Below are 15,955 nucleotides of genomic sequence, written 5' to 3'. Positions count from 1 at the left end.
TTTGCACACCTAACTAAAGATCTGCAGGTCTCAACCTAGCCTTCTATGAGCATATCCAGACAGTCCCACAAGCTCAGCGCAGGCACAAAGACCTGATACAAAGCTTGTTCCATGGCAAGCATTGAATACCGCTTCACTGTACTGAACATCTGCATCCAAAGCACAGCAGCAACAATGCCAGGCTGAGCACCGGCTGTCCCTCCGTGACATTTCAAGCCATTGTTCAGAATGCCAGGGAGGAATCATACTCACACCATTTACTCAGAAAACATGCAAGTCCAATACAGGAGTGGGCTATATGGAATGTGTATTGCTTTTTTGTACCCATAAAGATGAAAAATTATAAATTACAGCACCTTAAGTTGGGAATGATTGTATTCTACACTCAGTTAATAGTTGCCATGAAAGAATTGCATTCTAAAGGAAGCCAAGTTTGATAAGGGAAGGGCATGGGTGCTTACAGGGAGGGTGCTCAGAGAGTGGACAGCACCAGTCTCCCAGGGCCATGCAGACAGAGTAATTTACCAGGGTCTCAGCAGCCTGCAGCCTGAGGACTCATTGCACCAGGAAGGCCCATTTTCTTCAAGGAACATGTTGATCCTGGCATTCCTTTCTCTTTCTGGTTCCTACACTCTAAAGGGGCCTTGCCTGCTACAGGGCTATGGCAGAATCAATCACTGGGCATGATGGAGGCATATCTAGTTGGTTGCCTAGATGCTATTCTGAAGGCAGGGCTATTAATCACATATTCACCTTCAGCAGAAGCTGGTGGCACTGGCCCACCTCCAGCAAGTGAGAATCACTCTTCCCACTCCACACCTGTTGGCATCTGGAAACTGTTTTAAATACCATTTTAAGCACTAAAAATACCATTCCTTAAACCTTAGGGACCTTTAAGAGCTATGCCTTCTTGCTTCCTCTTCCTACAAGAGCCAAAATTATACAAAAAGATTTCTCATAATTAAAGCAGGATCGTCACAGTAGAAAGCAGCCCAGTATAAACAAAGCTCCTTATGGAAGAAAACAGTAGGAAGAGCACCAGGGGCTCAGGTCACTCTGGAAGCCCAATGTCAACCAGGAAACATTAAACACTCCAGTAGGTCAGGAAAAGAAAAAAAAGTTAGGAAAAATGTCAATATGCATGGTTAAAATATATCTAGACTATCAAAAACACATTTAAAATGCTATGAGTATATTCTTCTTAACAGCAGAAAGTACATTTTTTAAAAAACTCAGTATCCTGACCACAGGTCAATACAAGTTAGTGTGATTTACAGTGGCATTCCAATCTAAGACTACAACTCACAAAACAAAACAAAACAAACAAACAAACAAAACAAACAAACAAACAAAATAGTAAAAACTATTGAGACTGTGAGGACAAGATACAGCCTCAGTGGAACACAGGATAGAGACACCTCAAAACCTAAAATGAAAACTCTCTTATGATCCAATCTCATTCCAGGTACAGACTCACAGGAAATAATCATTGCCAAAGAGACTCCTGCTTGTCTGCGTTCACTGATGCACCGTTCACTAGAGCTAAACTACAGAGTCAGCCGAGGTACCCGTTAACTTATGAGTGAAATGTGGTATCTATACGCTACGAAAAAACACTCAGACATGGGCTAGAAAGATAACTCAGCAGTTAAGAACATTTGCTGTTCTTTCTGGGGACCCATTGTAATCCCTAACACCTACATTAGACAGCTCATGTTAGCCTATAACTTCAATGGCATGGTCTGACGCCCTCTGCTGGCCTCTGTGGACAGCCACATCCACTCACAGACACAGACAATAAAGTAAATAATTAAAAAGAAAAAAAAAGATAGATGGGTGTGACTGGAAAGAATCCCACGAGGATTTCTGGATCTGGCAATTTCAATATCTTTCCTTGGACAACGATTATAAGTGCAATTACTTTATAAAACAATTTGTCTTGCAAAAAGAAAAGAAAGAAAGAAAGAAAGACGATCCAGCTGCTAAGTAATGACATCCTGCCATCTGTAGTAGACTGGACAGGAACCAAAGGGATAAGTAAAATATGCCAGACACAAGACCAAAAATACCATATATCCTTGCTTACATGTGGACATAGGACTGCAAATCCTGTATGTTTTTGTTCATATGTGGACACAGGACCTCAAATACTGTATGTCCTCACTCATATGTGTAAGCTTTTTAAAATTTCAACAAGTTGACCTGAACATAGACTAGTGAGGACTCTAGTGGTTGGGACGGCGGCCTAGTGAGAGCTGTGGGCAAAGCAGGTCAGGCCCCTCAGGGAACACTGAACACTTGTGCTGGAGCATCACACAGTGAGCCCCAGTAACTGGGGCAACTGACAGGTCAGTCACAAACACTCAAAGTTCCAGGCAGCATTTCTGTAAAACTAGTAAGGGGCGTAGGGTATGTTAAAATGAGTGTTAACTTAGGTAACCCGTAGTCTGTTTTCTCGTTATATATTTTAAGTTCAGCCTGGGACAACCCTAAGGCCCAAACTCTCTTTATACAGACATTCAGGCTATGTTTGCAGTATATCTAGGTCAAGAAACCAACAATGTCCACTAAGAAGCCGCGTTAAAGCAGCATTAGCTCTGTAGCTTTCCCATCCCCTCTGTGAGATGAAATGCTTCTCAGGGGTGGTCAGCCATCAAATACAGTATTTTCCTACAACTATATATTACCAAAAATTCACTACATCAAAATAAATAACATAATAAATAAAATGAGCAAACTGCCCAAGAACTACTCAAATGAATCAACCATATATGCTTTAAAGGATGCATGTCAGTGACATATTTGTGTCAATATTTACATGCATATAGTCTTAGGAATTATGCATATGTAGCCTTTAAGAATTATGCAAGCACATTAAGAGTGCTTCTAAGTTGCTTCAAACTTAACCCATGCACTCAACTACTTACCATTTGTAATTGTTCTTGTACTTTGAAGATCTTTTGTTATCATGTTTGATGTTAGTCTTTGGAGAAAACATAGCCATACTGGAAAGAAAACACATACAAACAAGTGTATATATAACTTTCACCAATTAGGATTCTAAATTTCCTGCGATATTTACATTTTATAAAGAAAAATTAAACATGTACAAACTTACATAGTTTCTTCAGCTACCTCCTATTCTTCTTGGCCTCTAAGAAGCGGCCCTTTCTCTGACTCAGACATGTCACAACGCTACACACTTCCTCCTTAGTGACCCTATCTAATGCTTCTCAGCTCAAAATGCCAGGACAGCCTCAGGAACACCATCATCCACACTTAAGCTCGCAGATGAAAATGCTGCACTGTTGCCCTAAAGCATGAATTTCTAATCCACCCATCCACCATCATCCATTCATGGGCTGCCTTCTCTGAGCCACGCTGTCATCTATGAACTTCATGCTCAAAAGTATGCAATCAAATTTAAAAGCTCAACACACTAAAGGCTCATATGGTTTTAAGTAGATTTATGGTTTTGTGTTGGCTGTAGTCACAGCTATCCTGGTGTTCATGTGGCCAGCAGGCCACTCCTGTGACACACTCATCCTTCTGTCTGTTCATCTTTCTTTCCTTGCAGTGGTCACTCCCTCCATCTGCCCATCCCTCTACCCACCCCTCCTTTTATCTACCTGCCATCTACTCATGTCATATTTGAGAGTTCAAGGAGCCAAGTGCTGCCCCTGTGCTTGGTTGATAGAACAGACATGAAGTAAATGAGCATCCACACTTGCTGCCATTGGGAAAGGGAAAGAAGGTGAGATAGGGAGGGCTGCAAGGGGCAGTGGAGCTGAAGTTGCATACAGGATGACTCATCTAGGTCAGAGGCCTGGGAAAGTCCTGAGCAGGGACTTGAGGTTGAGGTGAGAGCGGATAGGCAAGAGGGGAGATCAGATGAAGAGACTGACTAGGAGAGGACAGAGGCCTCACCCTACCCTGCCACGTGCTCTATGTGCAGGAAGCCAACCAGGGCCCCAGACTCTAGGGCAGCTTTGACTACTGTTAAAGGAATGGGTATGATGTATGTAGTGGGCTACATCATATAAGGTCCAGCTCTGAGATAAGAAGAGTGGTGTGCTACACATTATAAAAAGAAGTAGATGTGCCCTTGAAAGATCTGAGACTTGTGAAGGACTAAGGAACTTCGAGACTTTGTGGCAGTCTCTCCCACTAACATGATGCTATGCTTCCTGGTCTCTAGGTAGCCTCACCATTAGACTTGCTACTTCATATTTTAAATATCCAGCATTTACACCCTGACATGGGAATAAAACTTTTCTAATCAAAGGTCTGTGTTTCAGGATGAACTTCCCAACTGGACAGCCCTAAAAGCTCAACAGGCTGTATTTATGAGAGAGAGGGGTGGGGGACTGGCCACAAATTTGGGAGTGAATGAGCTCAAAAAAATTTTAAGGTGTTTCATCAGGCCTTAGTGGGCTACATGGTTTTAATGTATCACCTTTCTCCACTTCTCAATCCCACCAGCTTCTCCTCTCCACAGCCAACCTTATGATTTGACAAGAACTCAAGGATCTGAGTGGAGATCAACATGGGGATTTAACAAATATTAGCTGTATATATGCTACCCTTGTGGTGACTGTGGCATGCTAGGGTCCAACCCACACTATAATCCTACTCAGGCCCCTACCCACCCTGTTCATGGTGGGAATCCCAGGACATATTAGTGTCTATATTAAACCCTATTCCTATGGTATGCCTGCAACTCTGCTCTGTCACTGGCACAGAAGACATGAAGGCTTATACTTACTGCGGTGCCGATGTATAGCCAGATGACCTAACCTTAGTGTGGAAAACCAGGGGCCTGTCCTCCATGACACTCTTCACAGCTGTATGACATGAAGTGAAAGAAGCAGCATACATTTAACATCACAATTTCACTGTCCTGGGAAAAAAAGAACATTCTCCCCAAACCAGGAATAGTCAAACAAAATGACCTCTGACCTCAGAAATGAAGAGGCTCTATCCAGAAATCAAGCCAATGAATAACAGCCAGGAATTCATCAAGGACATTAAAGGTACAGAAAGTAATGCAGACTATACTAAACCATATTATGTGTGGCACTGTTTATTTCTTTGCTTTGCTCTCTCTCTCTCTCTCTCTCTCTCTCTCTCTCTCTCTTTCTCTCTTGTTTTTTGCTTTGGTGTTGTTTTGGTTTTTATTTATTTTTTTGTTTGTTTGTTTTAGACAGAGTTTTTCTATGTAACAGTCCTGGCTGTCCTGGAACTCACTTAGTATACCAGGCTTGCCTTGAACTCACAAAAGTCTAATTGCCTCTGCCTCGTGAGTGCTGGGATTAAAGGCATGTGTCATCACGCCCAGATAACAACTCATGTATCAAATGCATTTAGACTACAGCCCAGTACAGGGTCCCTGTAGGAAACACACAGGAATGGACCACAGCACACAGACCAGTGGGAATTCCACTGAGGGGTCAACCAAGAAAAGCCACAGTGCAAACAGGGGTAGGCCACCTGCCTCACAGAACAAATTTAAGAGTTTAATAACTTACTACTCCTCAGAATGGAGGGCAGAGCTCTAGATGATAGGGGCCCTAGCAACACAAGGGAGGTTCAGGGCCACAGCTAAGCCAGCTGGAGATCAGTAGCCAGAGGGTAGAAGGTAAGGATACATGCAGATGTGGTACATATCTGCAGAATGCATCAGTAAAGCTGCCTGGGGCCTTTCTCTCCCTAACTAAGCCAATCAGGAGACTATGAGACTGTGAGTTGGTCCCTGACGGGGAAACAAAGAAGCATCAATCACCACTGAGTCCTACAGTATAAACCAACTGGGATGAACTCTGCCAGCTTAACACAGAAGTTAGCTTTAAAAATATATTTTAGAAAAATCACTATTTGGCTTCAGTTTCCAACAAACCAATCAAAACCTATTTTTTAGATCATCAACGATAATTTATTATGGACTGGATAATACAAGGAATTATTTCTAATTGTGACAGGATATGACTGTGGCTAGGTATCTCAGAAACTTACACTGAAGTGTGCATGATGTGACAGCAACTGTGCAAACACCCAAGGTCTACTGCAGTGTGCCCAAACTATCCTATCACATCAGCATTGAGACACTCCCTTGAGGGGTGTAGCAAACTCAGGGGGAGAAGTGTGGAGTGTATTCCCTAACAAAGGTAACACAGTAACTCCGAGACGGGCAGGAGAGGCTGCAGTGCATTTCACTTTTGGCAGAAGTGACTTCACAAAGTGATTCAGCAATGTTGAATCTGTGACTGTGAGGAACTGGCTACCTCTGCATGTGTGTTTCACAGTGTGCTATACTAACCATGTTGTTTGGTATTGGCAAGCTTAGGAAATTTTTCCTTAATAATTCCAAAATACAGTGGAGAAGTTGGCAGGACACAGGAGCTAAAATAAAAATAACCACATTGTGAGAGAAAACAATGATATTTTAAAACTGTTTCAATGCAACATATTATTTTAAGGACAATATAAGATTAACTCATGTAAATAAGTATACATGTACAATATTTGGAAATTAAACTACCAACATCATTATCTTAATGAGAAAAATATTGACATTTTAATGGAACTGCTATCTTAGAATTTATGTTGTTTTTAATAAACTAATATTTATATTAAACTATGAATCATTTAGGTTTGAGTAAAATAAAATCATGACATAACAAGTTAGTTCTTTCATATAGCATTAGCGTGGTTGAGAGTTTCCCATTTTCACCTGTGACTGCTCCCATGAAAAAGATCTAAAATGTTGTTCACGTGTAAGCACTCACAAGCAATGCAATATCCAAAAAGACTATACCTTGCCAGCACAGAAAGCACCCTTCCTGCCCGAGGGTACTGCTGAGCGCTGAGCAGAGCAGCCAAGTCGATTTCCAATACAGCAATCTTACTCCCAAACATAGATGAAAGCATGCAAAATGCCTAGGAGACATATAAAAGATTAGCAGCATGGCTGGACCAGAGGCTTGTGGGTACGCCCCATCTCTCCAGTCATGAACACAGCTTTAACAGTTAGCTCTGTTTCACGTGTACAAACAGGATAGCCAATCATAATTTCACATATGAAATATCATCAAGATGTTATTACACTGGCACAGTGAAGAGGCATACATCAGAGCATAGAGGGCGCATCTGACACACTGCCCATGGCACTAGTTTCACACTGACCTTGGCGCTCATGGGCTCGCTCATCACTGCACAGGACCCAGCAACTTGGACGCTCAGGCTCTGAAATTCTTCATTTTCATCAAAGATAAATATTTGAGACATTAATACAGGGGAACAAGTAGCTGACTCGTTTGTTCAGCCTAGTTATAAATACTAAATTAGTGCTATTGTACCATATGATATACAGAGTTGGGGACACAATGTGAAAAGAGATGAGTCCTTTGTCACATAGTCAGATTGTAAGGAATGTGCCAGGACACTGATGCAGGGGAGTGAGGCTGTGAGTGCTGGCGAGGGTGTGCAGCCAGAATTCGCAGCTGAGAGGAACACATAGTATAATACATATGTTACACTTCTGGAGAAGCAGGAAATGATAGTAAGACCTGACAGGAGCAGAGTGTTACAGAGAACGGAGCTGTGGGAAAGGACCGTGCAGCATTCCTGCTCACCATCAACAGCAGGCAAGCCTCAGAAGCTACGGAGGGAGCTAACCCCCATCTCCCACATAGACAGAGAAGAATGGAGGCACACAAGAGCATGGGGCTGCTGGGCAGGAGGTGTGGGTAAGCATTCCTACCTTTCTTCCAGGGAGAGACTAAGAACACAGAGCTAGAGAGGAGAACTCTAGGCTGTCTAGACCCTTGTCGGGTATTAAATCAGTCCTGATGGAGCACACGTGAAGAGAAGAGCCTGCGGGAGCCTCCATGTGTCTAGGTGCCCGGTACATGTGTCTGACTGGCATAGGGAGAAGGGAGAGCCTCATAAGGAGCCCAACATAAAGATGGAAGGAGAGCATCACAGGAGCCTACCACACTCGGAGAAAGGAGGGTTCCACAGAATCCTGACCCACAAGGACAGGGGCGAGCCTCACAGAGCCTGAGAGACATATTTGAGAAACGGAGGTGCCGGATGACCCGGAAGAGCAGAAGTAAAGCTACGTCCTTCAGATTCCGCAGCACAGGGGTTCCCAGCAGTCTGAGCGTGTGCCATGTTTGGTTACTGATAAATTTATCCTCAAATGCAAGTGGTCGGCTTTCCACCCCAAACTTTTATTCCCCATCTCTCTTTTTAAGAAAACTACCAAGCTATAAGAGACTGACATAAAACATACTGAATTCAATTCTTACCCTTGAAGTGTAAAGCGGCTTCCAATTCAAAGCTTGCCAGGTTCAATATGAATAGAGCTGTTGAGCTTCCAATCCATAGACATTTGGTGCACTCAGAAGCAAAACTAATCTTAGGAAAAAAGAAACAAACAGTCTTCCTTCAGGCTAGCTCCCCAGCATCTCCCAGCACTCCTGTTCCTGTGAGGATGGACACATCCCTGTGTGAATAAGCCACAAGCTGTCTCCACTGACACCTCAGCTAATCACTTCTTCTCCCATAGCTATACTCTGGAACTAGGAGCTGAGTTTCCGTCCGATTGAGTGGCTGACAGCTACTTCTGCCATTGGAAGCAGGTATCCCCAGTGACCACTGCTCAACTCTGATCTGTGTGATTTGTCTTTTCTTCTGAGTTTATAAAAGCAGTTGATGCCTAAGTCATTCAGGAGCTTACCAGATCACATCTAGGCATGTGCTCACATCAATGTCGGCAATGTACCTGAAGGTGCTGCCAGTTACATTTATGAAAATAAAGATAAGCTCAGCCAGGAGCTATGTGGTCCACAGTGGCAGCACTCATCCGAAAGCTTTTATTAATAAGTGAACTGTCTGTCTGCTCGCTGTATCCCACAACACCAAAGCAGCTGCGAGCCTTCTCACTAGAGCAGTCAGCAAGCAGTCCCTCCACAGGCCCACACTACACAATCCAGCATCTCCCCCATCACCTAACAAGTCATGAGGAACAAGAGTCAGTAGTGTGGCCCCGGCTTTGCCTGCAAGAACTCCCAATACTCTACGACTGCAGTGCAGGAACCCCTGCCCCTATTGCCCTGTGCCGTGGACTAGGAGGGAGTGCGCTATTCCCAGGGTCCAGGCACTGAAATGTGTTCTCTTCATTTGCAAGCAACCCTGCCTCTATCTAGAGCTGAGTTCACATATCAGGGAGAACGACCAGCTCTTAGACAACCCTTCCTTATGTTCACATCTATTTCTATCATGCTCACAGATGAGTAAGATCTCTTGGAATCAATTTTAACAGGGAAGAGAAGAGAGTGAGCTATGTATGCACTGCCACAATCCAAGGGACAGTCCTACTACCCAGGTTCCCATCTGCCTAGGTTTGGTAACAAGGCTTGAATTAAACTGAAAAAAATTTACTAAATCTAAGGCTTAAAATATGCAATTTTAGGAACATTTACAGTCAGTAATAATAAGAGACACACACAAAAAAAACTTGGTATTTACTTCAGTCATTCATAAAACCAAATTTAATGCTCACTTAAGAAAGTTAGAAGGCAAAAGCCGGGCGTAGTGACACATGCCTTTAATCCAAACACTCGGGAGGCAGAGGCAGGAGGATTTCTGAGTTCGAGGCCAGCCTGGTCTACAAAGTGAGTTCCAGGACAGCCAGGGCTACACAGAGAAACCTTGTCTCAAAAAAACAAAAACCAACCAAACAAACAAACAAAAAAGTTAGAAGGCATTCTGCCTATGGCTATGGCCCTGTTCACCATACGTACGCTCCACACTGGGAATCCGGCAGGCAGAGGTCACAGGGCGCCAGGTCCAGGATAGGGAATGTTGCTTCAGCCTCTCCCCTTTTATCCACCTCATGTCTGTTCTGGCACTGATGGTCTCCTAAAGAACAAAGTTATTCTTCTCTGACTCTTTCTGCAACCTCACCCTTAATGACCTTCTGTTCTCATACCCTGTGTGTCCGTGTCTGCCCCCTTCTCCTCCTTCCTTTTGCAGCTCATATTTTTACCCTCTCTTCATCCATTTTCTATGTTTCTAAAAGCTGTGCCTACAGTCATACCCTCTTCTATTAACACATGTCTACGTTACAGAGTAGGATGCACATATGAATGAGAACATGTGCTTCTTGTCTTTCTCAGATTGTGTTACCAAGACTTTGACGATCCATCCATTTTACTTCAAAGTCATAATTTCATTTTCACTTGATCTGAATAAAATTGTGTTGTGTGTATGTAAAAAAAAAGAACAGTTATTAATTATCTAAGACACAACACTGCTTAGCAATCACTAATAGAGAAGAAGAGACGCAGGGATGTTTCAGAAATACATGTTGATAGAATTAATCATAACTCCTCAAAAGAACATTCAGACTTGGAAGACCAAGAAAAATAAGGTTAAAAACCAAAGTGCAGACTAGCCTGAGCCTGTAAGGAATGGGGCTGGGGAAGAGCCTGCCAATGTAAAGAGATTAATGCCACCATTAAGATGGAGCTAAGGTGCAATAAACAATGAGTGACTGTCTATAAAAGAAATAACAAGGGGTTGGAGATTTTTGGTTCCTCAGCTCTAAAAATAAATAAATAAATAAATAAATAAATAAATAACAAAAACCATGGTTTAATACATTTGTGGAAAGGGAGCTATAAGGGTAGGTTAAGACTTTCTGACCTCACTGAAAAACAAATCATTTAAAACCACACAAAAATATAAACTAAAGAAAACTATCCATAAGAACAAGCACGGGGCAGGAGAGCAACAAGGAAACCAGTCCACACCCAACAGGTCTCAGCCTCGCTCACTTCCCAAGTGACCTATGGTGGCTGAGTGGAGCTGTGGAGGAGGCTGGCATGGACAAGAGGAAGTAATTTTCTCAGTAGAGCTGGTCGGGAGGTTAGGGGAGTAGGTGTGGATGCAGACACAGGATCTGTGATCTGAGACCTGAAGGACATGAGGTCTGCGCTGAAACTGTAACGATAGCGCAACCCCTTGGGAGACAAGGCACCAGATTACTCAGGTGAGCCATTCCTGACAGCTGCAGGGCCTGCCCTCTTGAGCTCCTGCTTTCATGACAACTCTAGGGTTTGTGTTCTAGTCTCATAGTCACTGTGTGAGAGACAGCCTCCAGCCTGGGGCACAAACCTATGGGGCTCAGTGGTGTCAGAGGTCAGGACCCTTGGCCTTTCCCACATCAGAAACCTCCCTTCTACCCCTTCCCATCCTGCCTGCCCCACAGAAACCCTTGTGTGTTCCCTTGAGTGCTGTGTCCATGTAGGAGGCCTATAGGGTACAAGAAGCACACCTGGCAGGCTGCACTGCTCAGCCATCATTCTTCGGGTGACGAAAGTCTCCCTTTTCCTCCTTACGTCCACACGTGCCACACAGTGGTAGTGATGTCCCTCCATCAAACTAAAGATCCACAGCTACAAAATCAAAAAATGTGGATACAGATCTCTTTCAAGAAGTGATACTCACTGCAAAAGCCAAAGGGAAGTGGGGTAGAGCACAGATAAGAGCTTCAGATATGTTCCTAGGTTCTCTCAAACACTTGGACTGCCCTCAGTGTTGCTTTTAGTCCCTTCCTGAATGCTGCATAGCTCCCATGCAAGTGCTTACAGGGGGGATTTTGTCCAGAACCTTAGTTCAGACACAGCTATGATTCAGTGTCACACAGCACATGCTACAGCCTTTGAGCCATGAACATTTCTACCATGTTACTGAGTCCTAGCACATAAGATAATGGCAGTTGAATTGATGGAAAAGAAAATTAACTATCATAGCTTCCCAAAGTATATCTGCATCATATTTGTATCAACAGCACCTATATAAAATAAGCCTAAGGTGTTGACAGTTTTTAAAATTTGAAATGTGTTTTCAGGTTTAAAATCATACAACGCTGGTGCTAACAGCTGTGCAAGCAGTTCTAACTTTTGCTCATTCAAATACTACCTAGCATTTTAAAAACATGCACATCAAGGTCCCCTCTGCAGACCAAAGGTCCCCCAAACCCTACCAGTGACGTGCACAGTGGGACAAATCCTGGCACATTGCTGGTGACCACATGAAACAGAGACTCTGCACTTGTTAATGTTCTGTATGCTTAGAACTCAGATGTACCCACACAGGGCTCTCACCTGGCCATCAGCACTGCCGGTGACCAGCTGTTGGTTTTCTTCATTGATAAGCAAATTCAGGAGAGGGTAAGCTGTATGAAAACATAGGGCATTCAGTGTGGACAGTGCTTCTTCTACTCAACTTAGCACTATTCTGAATCTTCATATCAGGAGGTGAACTTATAAATGAATACAACTTTGGAAACATTCATGAGCCAAAGGGAAAAAAAAAAGGAATGCTGTCCCAAATAAGATGGTATATATGAATTACAGCTGGCTGCTGGTGAGCCTGGCTCATCTGCTCACACTAAGCAGGCCCAGAGCAACTGTCAACAGCCTAGAGGAAGAAAGTACAGCTCGGCTAGCCCTCCAAACCAGCAGAGCAGTGCCGGAGACTAACAACAATAACATCGGGAACCTAGCGATAAAAACAGTTAAATAGATATCTTGCTTTAAATAAAAAGAACTCCATGAAATTTAATTTTACTTCAAATATAGTCTAAAACTATCAAGAATTTGGAAGAACTACATAAACAGGCTGAGAAACACTGTATGTCCTAACTAAGCTGCAAATGGCATCCAAGGTGAATTTACAGAACAATGTACAATTGTGTTCCTCAAATTGTTCCACAAGATGGTCTTCAGAAAACCCAACAAACTTCCAGAAACTGTGCTTCGTGCCAAAGCTTGGTGAACAACTGCAGGCTGTCAGCACACAATACTGTGCATGTGGGTAGCCAGCCCCAAAGGTTCAATCCTGGGTAAATTACAGCAGTAACTCTAGCAGGTCACCAAGGCAGCTGTGTTTCTCATAAGTGGGGTTTTTATGGGGCATCTCAAAGGAAAGGAAAGCCCCCTAGCATTGGTCTTTCTGCTGTCCCAGGACACTAGTGCATACATGGCGGAACATGGGGGCAGAGGGGGGTAGGGAGACTCCAGAAGCAACCTTGTTAGATGCAGGGAGGAAATACAGGGCCCCAGATGTCACACACAACAGTCCCCAGGCTCCAAGAGAGAGAGCCAGCCCATAGAAATTGGTCACACATCTATATAATCAGGTGATGGTTCCATTTCCTACAGAAAGACAGTTTGATGAAAGCAACAATTATCCTAGAATGTATAAGACGGACAAATGCTTACCACCTAATCCATGGACTGCAAGCTGTCCAATCCTCCACTCATCAGGGAGGATGATGTCCCAAATGTTCCCAGCTCTGACCCTCTACAGGGCAGAAGAGGGCCCTGTCTCAGGCACTTAATCTGAGAGCCAATCTACTCTAGATACTTACCTAAAACAGCTGCTCAGAAGCCAAATGCATATATGTACGTATAAGTGTAAGTTAAATCCTCCGAGACAGTAACTGAAGTTCACCTGCTCAGTAGACTGAGGGGAATTACCTCTGTCTGGCTACACAATACACACAATTCTGAATGGCGACTTAAGATGTGGCCGGTGACTGGCCCACCTGTCTCTGGGGTGATTCAGACCTCTGTCTGCTGCACTGTTTCTGGGGTGACAGCCACACCAGGAGCATTCCTTCACTCCACCTGCTCAGCTAGACTGTAAAAGAGTCAGTCTTCCATTTACCTGTTAAAATGGATGAACTGTATATCAAGGATCCCACACAAAAGTCCCAGACCTGCAAACGAAAAACAGCTCATTTAAGACATAAAAATGTTGCCATTATTGCTAACCATGAACAATACAAATTGAACCATATAAATAATAATTAGAGAATTAAAATTCACATATTAAATCACTAATTATTAAAATCCAAGATTTCGGAACAATGGTAAAAACACTGATTCCCCAAAGATGACCACCCATGGGTTTGGGAGGGCTCCTCCAAAGATGAGTAGCTCAGTTAAGAAGTGCCAGTATGTCCCTGCGGCTATGCCCCAATTGTAGAGGGTGACCACCCACAGGACTGCATTCCAACCATGATAGCCACGTGTGTTTGCTGTACCCATCACCCTTTCTATGGTAGTCACAGCTCCAAGGACATTCCAAAATACCAACTCTCTTCATTTTCATGACCACCAGTAATATAAGAGGCCCCACTGTGTCTATTTGAAATATAAGAATACTGAAATGCAAAATAGTTTATCCAAGTAGGGCAACTTGGATTTCTGCCTCAACAGCTGCTAACTCCCAGTGGAAGTCACCAGTCCCATCAAATAAGTATTTTTAAATGACCATAGAATGTATCCTCACAACTCTTGTGGTTTAATACACACATGTGACTTTAAGTTTTTCTTTCAGGTCAATGATAAATGTTCATCCTTTATTAATAAAATTATACTAAGACTAGCTAACTTGGGACTGTTAAAAAGCGAATCTGCATTTTTGCTTTACTTTTTCGGAAGCTTGGTGTAGTGCTAATGGAATCCACTCATCTGTTGGTCACTGGAAAGCTTTTCAGATATACACTGCTCCCTCTAGATTTATATTCAAGAAAAGTCCTCACAATTGTTCAATGTCCAGATGCCGGAGAATCAAGACGTGCGACACAGAGTAACCCAGTCCCACTTGAAGATCAAACCTTCACTTCCTTGTGGTGAGAAAATAGCCTCCTCGGGTGCATGCTTTAAATTGCATTCATTTTTATTTTATGTGTATGAGTGCTTTGCTTACATGCATGTATGTACACCACATATGTACAGTGCTCGTGGTGGCCAGAATAGGGCACTGGGTTCCCTGGAACTAGAATTCTAGACAGTAATGAGCCAATGTAGGGACACTGGGAACAGAATCCTGGTCCTCCACAGAAACACCAGTGCTCTTAACCACTGGGCCATCTTCTCTCCAGATCTGCCCTGTTTATATCACAAGAAAAATAATACACAGTAGAAGCAGCAGCAGCAGCAGCTGATATGTCCACAACACCCCAACGTCCCAAGACATTGATGCCCACCTTAAAGCTTCTGTCTTCAGACACAGAGATGAGGGTGTGTGCTTGCCAGGGACAGAACTCCACTGCTGTCACTGAGCCTTGATGGCCCTTCAACTCTACCAGCACAGACTGCTTCTACGAGGATTTGTACAAGAGGTTACTCATGGAATTTTCTAGAATGATTGACATCTTGAAATTATAGTCCCACCACATAAAAGAGAGCTTGTTAAATAAATTCTACACGGCAAGATGAAGGGCTTAGGAGATAAGGCACTTGACCCCAAGCCTGAAAACTTAAGTTCAGACACTGGAACTCACATGGTGGAAAGAGAGAACCAACTCCACTGTTGTCCTCTGACCTTCACACATGTACTGTGCCATGTGTGCTCATGTGTATATGCACACAAACATGCATAACACTCACAGAGAGAGAGAGAGATTTAAAGAATAAATTCTTTTTTCACATTACCCCTTCCAGATTTCGAGCTGCCCTACCTATATCCACTTAGACATGTGATGCTGAATCTCTGCGGGAGGGAGGTGCATCATCAGTAGGTAAAAGATAAGAAACATTCCTGCTGCTCACACAGGCACCTGTGCCTGGGCACATCTCTGTCGCCTTAATTTTGACACATAACACCGTCAATGACTTTTGCTTTCTGAGCATTTGCACACAATCTTAACTATCTTCCTAATTCATCCGGTCTCCGTCATCCTAACTAATGTTAGTTCTTTCTTTTGGTGGTCAGTTTTGGTGGTCAGTGTTGTTATGTAGTAAAGTGGCCTAGTATGAACCTTTGACTAATGAAGTTAGCGATGTTAGCAACACTATTGGTGCTAAGAACTGAATTTCATCACTTTATCCAGAAGGCTCCCATACACCTCTGACCTACAACTACTCAGTCCTGC

General features: G+C 43.3%; 1 protein-coding gene across 4 annotated transcripts in view; it reads right to left on the bottom strand.

Annotated features, from left to right (window-relative positions):
* Positions 1 to 15,955, bottom strand: part of Wdr27 (WD repeat domain 27) — a 138,794-nt gene that overhangs the window by 104,937 nt on the left and 17,902 nt on the right. For 3 of the 4 annotated variants that reach the window (XR_015045930.1, XM_085833058.1, XM_021186481.3), the window contains 11 exons: positions 15,068 to 15,181; positions 13,741 to 13,792; positions 12,174 to 12,244; positions 11,342 to 11,462; positions 9,807 to 9,924; positions 8,310 to 8,413; positions 7,183 to 7,250; positions 6,815 to 6,936; positions 6,317 to 6,399; positions 4,766 to 4,844; positions 2,928 to 3,005 (listed from right to left, as the gene is read on the bottom strand). Coding sequence is in view for 3 of the 4 variants with exons in the window: in XM_085833058.1 (XP_085689184.1) it covers positions 2,928 to 3,005; positions 4,766 to 4,844; positions 6,317 to 6,399; positions 6,815 to 6,936; positions 7,183 to 7,250; positions 8,310 to 8,413; positions 9,807 to 9,924; positions 11,342 to 11,462; positions 12,174 to 12,244; positions 13,741 to 13,792; positions 15,068 to 15,181 (1,010 nt within the window). In the remaining variant the exon portion in view is untranslated. The remainder of the gene's footprint in view (positions 1 to 2,927; positions 3,006 to 4,765; positions 4,845 to 6,316; positions 6,400 to 6,814; positions 6,937 to 7,182; positions 7,251 to 8,309; positions 8,414 to 9,806; positions 9,925 to 11,341; positions 11,463 to 12,173; positions 12,245 to 13,740; positions 13,793 to 15,067; positions 15,182 to 15,955) is intronic. The other variant, XM_085833059.1, reaches the window with a different exon arrangement.

Source organism: Mus caroli, unplaced genomic scaffold (genome assembly GCF_978045245.1).
Source record: "Mus caroli unplaced genomic scaffold, Mus_caroli_1 scaffold_18, whole genome shotgun sequence".
NCBI lineage: Eukaryota > Metazoa > Chordata > Mammalia > Rodentia > Muridae > Mus > Mus caroli.
The sequence above is the reverse complement of the archived record's forward strand: the minus strand, read 5'-3'. Positions and strand labels throughout refer to the sequence as shown.